Consider the following 9,846-nt stretch of genomic DNA (forward strand, 5'->3'; position numbering starts at 1 on the left):
ATGATTTCCCATAACCTCCTCGGAGAGGAAAAATGTCTTTGAGTTGTCATGGGCAGCTGGGACTGGGTGGAGGTGGGTCTGAAAGATGACCCACACCAAAGCTGTTGAGCAGACCTGAGGACACTGAGAAGGCAGGGGTCTATCCAGGCAAGCCCCAGCGCCAACGCCGACGCGAGGTTTGAGTAAGTGTAAGGCACCCGTGAAGGGCAAATCTGTGACTGTTGGGAAAAAATGCCAGGGTGAAGTGGATTTCAATTCAGATCTGAGCTGTGGCTGGTCCTGCAAAAGGCAGGGCAAAGAACATCAGGTGTCAAAGGGAGAAAAGACATTTGCTGACGACAAATATTCAGCCCGATGTCACTGATCTGTGACATTCAGATGGCTACAGAGGACTGCGTGTCTATGTGGGGTTTTACGTCTCCAGGGTAGGAAAAAAGGTCTAAGTTAGTTTGCAGCTCCAGGAAAGACACTCATCCCCAGCTGTGCCCAGAAGAGTGTCCCTTCCGCAGGACATCCTGCCCTGGAGAGGTGGAGGGCCCAGCTTTGGGATGTTGGAGCATCCCGGTGGGATCGCGCTGTCATTGCTCAGCGTTGCAAATATCTTCGGTTGTCCTTGTTCCTAGATCCTGGCAGCGGCGCCAGCATGGCTGCACCAGACCCAGCCTCAGGCTGCCTGCACGGAAAGAAGCGGCTGCCAGGTCAGTGTGCAATGAGTGTATTTTGGGGTTTTTTCCTTTTTTTTTAGACAGTTTATGAAAAAGCTGAATGTGGGACAGGGTTGTGAGATGGGGAAGAAGGAGATTTGGGGTGAAATGGTCTGGAAGGATTGACTGTCAGCTGAGGTGCACGCGTTGGGGAACATGGCTGGGATGTCCCTTGCTTGGTGGTATCTGCACTGGGATAGCAAAAATGAAATTAGGAGAGGAACGACCAGCCTTCAGGATAGCAAAGACTGTGCTTGGAGGAGTCGTCCTTCACCTGGCCTGATCATACTGTTAAACCAAAACCTGAGCCCAAATGATTAGCCTGAGGATCATAGGGGAAGCGTGCGCAGCAGTCCTACATCTCTGGAAGCTTCTGGCCTCCTGTCCCCTCTGTCCACTCTGTGACCCAGCTGACCCCAAAGATCCATCTCTGTCCCAGTTGTACCTCCAGCTGCTCTCAAGGTGTAGGTGCGCTATGGAAAGCCCATCTTGCCAGCAGTGGGTCACCATGAGCCCAGTGGCACCATCACTGGTCCTTCTGTCCTTGGAGGCCACAGGCTGACGGCCAGGGCCTGGCTCTGATAAGAGCTGGTGGACATCCTCTTGCTTTTCCAGCTTTCACCTGGGAGGTGAGGGCCAATGACCGAAACTACCACATGCAGTTCAAGAAGAAATTTGCCTTCTGTCTGACCAAGAAGAAGTATGCGGTGAGTCAGCCTGCACCAGTCCTGGGCCATTTCTTTTCTCAGCCCCTGATTCCTGAGCTGGTGGTGGTTGGGGGTGACAGGACAGAGATGCTGCAGAGTGATCTCCAGTAGGATGGAGAGTCACATACGTTACCCTCAATGAAGAGGAAGGGGCAGCTCCCTGCCTGGTGCCCCAGATGCCCGCTGAAGCTGTCAGACAAGGAGCAGAACTGTATGAAGGATAATTTTTAGACTGATGGTCAAATCAAAAGAAAGATTTTTTTTTTTTTTTTTTTTAAAAAAAGTTTTGACTGAACAAAACCAGGTTTTTTTTCCATCTGAATAACGACCATCTTGTTGCAGGTCAGTTGGGTATGCTGTAGATGATCAGAAGCAAAATATTTTGTTTCAATTTTAAGTCATATGGCCCTTTGCTCTAATAAATCTTCTCTTCCCTTATGGCTTTTGTAAATTTTTAAAGGCATCTCTTATGCCATAAGAAGTTGAGAAGTCCTAAAAATACCAGAATTTTGGCATTTTCAAAACACATCCTTGACTTCATGTGGCTGAACTCCCACTGTGGCTTTGACCTGCCTTTCTTCTGCAGGGCAATGCCATTAAGACAGCCAAGTACAACATCTTTACCTTCCTGCCGCTGAACCTCTACGAGCAGTTCCACCGAATGGCCAACGTCTACTTTGTCTTTGTCATCCTCTTACAGGTGAGATGGACACCAAGGTAAAAGCAAATGTGTGCGAGACTGCCTAGCAAAGGAGGGTTGTCTGGTGTTTAGAGTAGGGGACTCTGGTCTAAAATGGTGTCAAGGATGCTGCTTTTCAGTGGTGTTCATTATCTTCCTGAACTCTGAGGGGTTTTAACCTACGTTAAGTTTCGTTACTTTAAACTGGCTGGATTTGGATGTAAGCTAAGTTCAGGTAGACCACGTCTAAACAGAAATCCTACCCTCCAAATTCAGTGACCCACATGCATTTCATGCATCCAGTTTAAAAAGAGGTGGAAATTCAACAAAGCACTTCCGTGTAGACAGAGATGTTGATTTGATTCATCTTAGACGGGTTCCTGCCATCCTCAGGAGCTGGCTGGGGAGCGGAGCTGGGAGTGAGGGGGAGTCACTCAGTCACCTAAAGTGTCCCATGGTGGGATGAAAGTTGTATCAGTGGTGTAAAATTCTCCCTCTCTAGACCTTCCCTGAGATCTCCACGCTGCCCTGGTACACTCTGCTGTTCCCCCTGAGCTGCCTTCTCACCATCCGGGGTCTACGAGACCTGATCGATGACATTGTAAGTATGGGTTGGAGCGCAAGGCTGGGAGTGTTGGGCGTAGGTCCTGTGGGGGATGGTCAGCAGAAAGGGCGCCTTTGCCGTGGGGTGAACAGAAAAGCTTGGGAGTTGCTGTCATTCATCGTTCCTGAGGTACCATCAACTCTACCATGTCTAAAACGCTTTGTGTTTTCCCTTGGGAAGGATGTGACTGGCCAGTTGTTTTCCTTGGGGTCTAGATCCCCATCTCTGTCATCTTTAGTATCTTAACCAATGGCTATACTCCCAGGTTGGTCCCCAGAAATACCTTGGAGGAATCTTGCCTCTTTATTCATCAGAATACATCTTCTGATGGCTTCAGAAAGCAGATCTTGCCCTGGGGCTCAGCGGGCAGATTGTGGCATTAAAAGGCTTGTTTTCATGGGACAAGGAAGTCTGGCATGGCCCATTCCTTTCTTTTGGCCTCTTTTTTTTCTCTCCTCCGTGCAGGGCCGACATCAAAGTGACAGAAACATCAACAGCAGACCATGTGAAATCCTGTCTGGGAAGAGGTGAGGGGCTTTGGGAAGCTGTACCCATGTTTTCCAGGCCTGTGTGGAATGATGGATCATCTGAAGTGCTGAGCATCCTTGAGCACAGCAGCTGAGAAGGGTTTTGGTGGGAACGTCCCTGAGTCTGCAAACTCCCATCACCTCCCAAAATCTGCTGCAGGTCCAGCTGTTCCCCTGTGGGAACGATCGTATCCCAGTCACAGACAACAGGTCTAAAAAAGCCCTAATCTGCTGTGATGTGCTGGGAGGAGGGTTTCCTGGCCACAGTAGTTCCTCCAAGTCTTCAGATCTAACCCACGGAGTCATACTCCTACCAAACACTGGTCCAGGGAAGGACCAACATTTCCCACCTGCGGCCAGGGGGCTGGAAGTCCCTGCCACCTGTAGGTACGGGTGATATGGATGTGACAAATGGGTCCTGTGCCATCCTCGGTGCTCAGCCGTCCTTCGGTCATGCAGATGGTACCACGGTGGCAGAGGAACCAACAATCTGGAGACCCCATTCATGCAAAGAAGCTGGGACAGACACGGGCTGGTCCAGAGGACAGAAACAGCCGCGGCCCCCATTCCCACTGCTCTGCAAGGATAAAAATTTCCCTCCTAATTCCCCTGCAGCTTCCGCTGGCAGAAATGGCGCGACATCTGCGTTGGGGACATCGTCCGCCTGCGTAAGGAGAGCTTCGTCCCGGTGAGCGGGGTCCCGGAGCTGGCTGCGTGCCAGGGGCAGCAGGGGGGAGTTTTGGGGAGGAGGGGCTCAGCCAGGTGCTCTCCCCCCCTTTTTGCTCTTCAAGGCCGACATGCTTTTGCTGTGCAGCTCGGAGCCCAGCAGCCTGTGCTACGTGGAGACTGCCGACATCGATGGGTGAGGAGAGGGGCAGGGGACCGCTATTGCCATGGGGGGGAGAGGGGTAGAGACATCCCAGCCTTGGGGACCCCCTGGCCTTGGGGGGTCAGGCACGCTGGGAGGGCTGCAAGTCCAGCAGAAACCATGGGATGTGGGGGATCCTCCAAAAGCTAAACCTACAGACACCCCAAAAATGGGATTTCAGCCCCAGATTTTGAAAATGGGAAGCCGAAAACACTTTTGAGGCTTCCACAGAGCAGCTGGTGACCTCGGGCATCTCTCTCCATCTCTCGGCTCCCTCCCAGCCACGGCACCCGCCTGCCCGTCCCTCCCCCCCCCTGCAGGATGATTTAACGGCAGGGTCTCCGGGCCAGAGCTTCCTCCCTGCATGAGTGCTCGATGTCTGGCATGATAGGTCCCTATCTCGCTTTTCATTGCCATCACTCATGTAATCACTGAATAATTAATGTCTGTCTCTGTCCCATGGGTCTGACAGCAGAATTAACAGCTCTGTCACCCACAGGGTTGTTTTATTTTTCCCTCCCTGGCTCTTGTTCGCAGGGAAACGAACCTGAAGTTCAGACAAGCCCTTCTGGTCACCCACCAGGAGCTGGTGAGCGAGGAGAGCATGGCCACCTTTGATGGTGAGTCTCCCGGACGGGCGAGGATGCGGCTGTCCCGCTGGGACGGGATCGGTTCAGCCTCGGGAAGTCTCTGTCCCCTCAGGCACCAAGTGCCATCAGCCTGGCCCAAGGTTGCACTTGCTCCTGCCTGCAAGGTGGCTCATGCCAGAAGACCTTGCGTGGAGGCCCTTCCCCAGCAGAGTGGCTCTGTGATGGGCCCATCGGGATTGTGCACCTTCCCCCTGCCCTGGATCTTGATTTTTCCCACTGGAATCAAGTGCTTGGCTCCCAAACCTGAGCTCAGACCCTGGATTTTTTTCCCCTTCCCATCCTCCATAGGATGCAGACTCCCCTCTCAGAGGCCCTGGGGATGAAGGGGGTTGTGTTTGTATCTTGTCCAGTTTTATAGCCCGGTGCGGTTCCTGGACTGAGCACCCTCCCAGCACTGCAGGGTGGCCCTCCAGCTTAGCCTGACCTTAATTTGAGCCATCCATAACCCAACTGCATCTGGAGATGCCCTGGCAAAACCTAAATCTCCCCTGAGAAGCCCCCAGCACCCCTCTTTGGAGGGGGCAAGCGTGGCGGGGGGGGAGAGGAAGGACCTCTTGTTTCCCCCAAAGCCATTACCTGAATCGTGCCCTCTGCACAAGGGAGAGTGACCTGCGAGGAGCCCAACAGCCGCATGCACAGCTTCACCGGCACGCTGGCGTGGAGGGGCGAGACCTACTCGCTCGACAGCGAAAGGATCTTGCTGCGAGGCTGCAAGCTTCGTAACACCGATGTTTGCTACGGCTTGGTTATCTACGCAGGTGAGCGCCCAGGAAGGGCAGAAAATACTCAGGTCCCCGGGGGTTTTAAGCTGCCCAAGAGTTTCTAGCATCAGCAGGTACAAAGTGAGAAGACCTGCTGCTGTAACCAAGCCCCCAGAAGTTTGTCCCAAGCTTTGCTGGTGTTGGGCTCGCTGGCAGGGAGAGGATGTGGTGGTACCAAACATCTGCTTATCTCAGGTTATCTTTCAGCTGCATCTCGTCCTGGATTCATTTCACTTTGTGGCCTCCTGCACAGATGGCTCAGTGCAGCTGAGAGCTTGGCCATGAGTAGCTGTGGGTAGAGGGGTGGGGTAAGATCTGGTGTAGGCAGCACTTCTCTGAGTGTGCAGCCACGGCTTGATTAACCACTGATCAAGGGATGCGGTCCTCTGAAGTCTTCAGAGGTGGGGAGATGTTGTTATGGAGGAAACCAGCATCATTTAGCTGCAAGTCAACCTTCTGGGGGCTGTGGACTTGCGTTTTTACTTCTAAAACATTTCTTGTCCAGGATTTGATTCCAAAATTATGAGGAACTGTGGAAAGATCAAGCGGAAGAAAACCAAGCTGGACCGCATGATGGACCGGCTGGTGATCATAGTGAGTGTGGTGCAAACACCTCCTGCCCTGGTCCACCGACCTCCTGGGGTTGCTCACAAGTCTTCTCGTGATAGCCTGCTTGCTTGGGTGATGCTGATTTTCTTAAGCTTGCAATATTTGCTCAAAATATCTTGGGTTTAACATGTTATGGGCAAATACCAAGTGATGTTCCCAGGAAGTGGCAGTTGCTGGGTCTGGAGCAGTCTGCGTGGTGGTTGTGTTGCTTAAACCCTGGACCCTGGCAGCTCTGAGTCCTCAGCTGTAGAGTGGCCCCTTGGACCAGAGAGCTGGAATATTCAGGACCTCCAACCCCTCCTGGCCTGCTTTACTCATCCACAACCACGCAGGTCTGAGGAGGCGGTTTGTGCTGAGGAACCTGCAGGCTGTGGCTCAGCACGGAGTAGATGGAGGACGGGGGAAGGAGGAGCCTTTCCTCTGTGGGAAGCAAAGCAGCGTGGTCATACCAATGAACTGGATGGCTTTTATTCCGGTTCCTGGTGGTTGAGTGTCATCACTTCTCAGACTGGCCACTAGCATTCCTCTGTTTGCTGGTAACTTCAGAAAACCCCTTGTCCAGGGAGATGGTGTCTGAGGCAATTAGGAGGGTGAAAAGTTGGGGTTTGCTCTATGTGTGTCGCGGACGTGTCAAGCTGAAATACGTGCTGTGATCCTTCATCTCCGCCCAGGATGAGCTCTGAGAACCTGCTTCAGGCACAAGGACACCTTTCTGCAGGTTTACAGCTAAATGAGACAAACAGTCTGGAAGGGGCAAAGGTTGGTCCTAGAAAAGAGTCTGGTGGGCTCTGTGTGATGGGACATTCTCATCCTGGCTTCCCATCTCAGATCTTCCTGGTGCTGTTGGTCACGTCACTGTGCCTTGCTGTTGCCTCTGGATTCTGGGCCAGGATGTTCCAGGAGAAGCACAGCTACCTCTCTGCTCTCTACAAGCACACGACCCCTGCCCAGCAGGCCTTCTTCAACTTCTGGGGCTTCACGATCCTCCTGAGCATCATCATACCCATGTCCATGTATATAACGTAAGAACAACAGAGCTTGCAAGTGATCAGAGATCAGTGCCCCGCTCCCCACCCTTGGCCATCATCTGGCACCTTGGTTTGCAGCCACAAAATGGGGCTGCACAAAAGATCCGGCTGTGACCCTAAGCAAGTCATTCCCATACGTTCCCTTAGCCGTAAGAGGGTAAGGATGGATGGGGTGTGTATCTTACAAACATTGATGATATGCTTTGAGATTTCAAGAGGAAAGCCAGAACAGAGGTGCAAAGACACGCACTGATGTTGGAAATTGTGGGCAGGCTGAGGATGAGACTGATGAAGGTGGTGTTTCCCCACTGAGCAGCAGCAGGGTGGGGAAGAGAAGGGCAGAGCCGTTGTGAGCAGGCAATAATCACAATTTGTGCCAGAAGAAGCAGTTTCCAAACTTTTCGGCCCTTCACTGAATCTCCAGATCCATGAATTTTGTCATCAAGGGCCAGATTTCCAGAGGGGAGCCCAGTTGCCTGGGACCCAGTGGGCTCTGAGTCCGGTGTGATGAGCCTTCTGGAAACCTGGCCACAATGAAAACCCTCTTGCTTCCCCCAAGCTCAGAGCAATAGGATCCAGGTGGGGAGTTCCACCTGCCCTTTCTTCCTGTGCCAGATCCCCAGGTGCCCCTGGGATGCGAGTAATGCCATCCCCTTCCCCACTGTAAGTCGTCTTCTACCTGACTCCCTAGGTTTGAATTCATCTATCTGGTAAACAGCTTTTTTATCAACTGGGATCTGGAAATGTATTATGCTGTCAAGGACATTCCAGCAAAAGCCAGAAGCACCAGCCTCAATGATCAGCTTGGCCAGATTGAATATATCTTCTCGGACAAGACTGGCACCTTGACACAAAACGTTATGACCTTCAAGAAATGCTGTATCAATGGGACCATCTACGGTAACTTTTGGTGGAAGCAAGTTTGTAGGGACTCATGAGTTAGATAAACCTTGAATTGGTTCTTTCCACTCCTCCTGTCTTGCTAGGAAGCTTGGGGCATGTGGATTGATCTTGGTGGTCCAGCGTGTAGACAGAAGATGCTGTAGGAATTCAGCTTGTTCTCACCTCCCATGTTATCAGTGCTCTGCGGGGGCCACCACGCCTGCGGTCACACTTGTCTCGTGTTCCCAGTGTATGGAGTCAGGGCACAATTCTGCCCTGCTACAATGGGTGCCTACCTTTCAGGAGATGTATCATGCCCCAAACTCGGCTGAGATCAGCTAGGTTTTCCCAGCTACATCCCACCTGGAATAATGAGCTGTTGCTGGCCCAGGTGGCCAGGACAGGGCAAGCAGAGGAGCCACAGGGTGATGGGCCAGTGAAGCCCATGGGTTTTTATTTTCTATGAAGGTCTTGGAGAGAAAAAGGAGGTTTTGCTTTTCTTCTTTGCATCGTTTTCTGGTGAATCTCCAGCTTGGTTTCCAAATCTGGGCACTTTGAGGCTTTCAGTGACCTATGGAGGAGGCAAAGAAATTATCATTCCCCTTATGTTGTTTCTTTACAGTGAATGCATGTAATTGCTCTTTGCTTTTTTTTTATGATTCTGCTTGTTTTTCCCCTTAGAAACCTGAGAATTGCCAAGTCCTTCCTCCTCTTATTGCTGTACTTACTCTCGGCTGGCTTGTGGGAGCTGTCTCAGTGCTTAATTAGCGAAATTTAGCAAGCGGGGCAGGCCAGAGCTTTAGCATGGAGCTCCTTTTTCCTGAGATAAGCATCAGGCTCTTGAGACAAATGGGCAGGGATAAAAGCAAAGAGGAGGGGAAAAAAAAATCTAGCAAAGTTTTTAAGCAGGAATAAAACCAGTTTTCCCTGCCTGATGTATCATGTGCACCTCTGTGATAGCAGCATCGCCGCCATCCCGCCAGTCTCTGGCCAACTCCAGTCTCCCAGGAAACATGGGTGAAACCTAGACCCGAACTTTTAACACCAAAAACGTGTCGAAAGTCTGAACAGTCCAAGAGCCAAATAAGTCAAACCTGGGTATCCTAACGGAGCCTGGCTCATGACCGACACAGAGCAGATGCTGAAAACCTGTCCCTTTTTGCCAGTCTTTTGGCCAGCAAAAGCAGCAAACCCTTCTAGAGAAACTGCTCAAAGCCCCCACTAGCGATGCTCCCTGCCAGCTCTCCGTTAACGGAATTATTTTTATTTTGACAGGTACAGGCACAGGCCATGAGAACAAACAGCCATCGGTGCGTAACTCCCCTCTCCCATGTAACGTGGGGCCAGGCGCTGCTCCTCATCGGGGCCAAAGCCGTAGCAGTTACTGGTTACACCGGCAGCAGGCGCAGCCTTTTGTTTTGGAGCACAGCTCGCTCACAACGGGGTCCCGTGCTGTAAGAGCGTGGCATGTGTTTCCTTGGGCTGGCGAGTTCGCCGGTCCTCAGCTGCCAGTTAAGGACAGCGGAACCGGTTTTATAAAATAATGCAGTTCCAGTTCTGATCTTTTTATTTATTTATTTATTTTTACTCCCAACCTTTTTATATTCACCCCCTTGGTGCAGGCAATGCAGAGCTCGGCTTATGGACTCCGATCTGGATCGGACCGTGCCAGCGCAGGGTTGCTGTATTGCAACCCAGCAGCATCCCAGTGCAGAGCCCCGTGCTCGGTCTCTCTCTCGGGCGCCTGCAGCCTGCCTGTGCCTCTTGCAGGGGTCGGGGTTGACCTGGAGCCACCACGGGGAGAAGAAGGTGGACTTTTGCGACACG

The 9,846-nt window shown here is 52.0% G+C and overlaps 1 protein-coding gene across 1 annotated transcript in view; it reads left to right on the plus strand.

Annotated features, from left to right (window-relative positions):
• Positions 1-623: 623 nt before the first annotated feature.
• Positions 624-9,846, plus strand: part of ATP8B3 (ATPase, aminophospholipid transporter, class I, type 8B, member 3) — a gene marked incomplete at both ends in the record, with an annotated part of 16,507 nt that continues 7,284 nt past the window's right edge. The window contains 13 exons of the mRNA XM_009581100.1: positions 624-698; positions 1,320-1,411; positions 1,998-2,111; positions 2,593-2,691; positions 3,160-3,221; positions 3,837-3,909; positions 4,013-4,083; positions 4,627-4,709; positions 5,339-5,497; positions 6,006-6,094; positions 6,938-7,131; positions 7,829-8,037; positions 9,295-9,351. Coding sequence (XP_009579395.1) covers positions 624-698; positions 1,320-1,411; positions 1,998-2,111; positions 2,593-2,691; positions 3,160-3,221; positions 3,837-3,909; positions 4,013-4,083; positions 4,627-4,709; positions 5,339-5,497; positions 6,006-6,094; positions 6,938-7,131; positions 7,829-8,037; positions 9,295-9,351 — 1,377 coding nt within the window. The remainder of the gene's footprint in view (positions 699-1,319; positions 1,412-1,997; positions 2,112-2,592; positions 2,692-3,159; positions 3,222-3,836; positions 3,910-4,012; positions 4,084-4,626; positions 4,710-5,338; positions 5,498-6,005; positions 6,095-6,937; positions 7,132-7,828; positions 8,038-9,294; positions 9,352-9,846) is intronic.

Source organism: Fulmarus glacialis, unplaced genomic scaffold, assembly GCF_000690835.1.
Source record: "Fulmarus glacialis isolate BGI_N327 unplaced genomic scaffold, ASM69083v1 scaffold15657, whole genome shotgun sequence".
Taxonomy (NCBI): Eukaryota; Metazoa; Chordata; class Aves; order Procellariiformes; family Procellariidae; genus Fulmarus; species Fulmarus glacialis.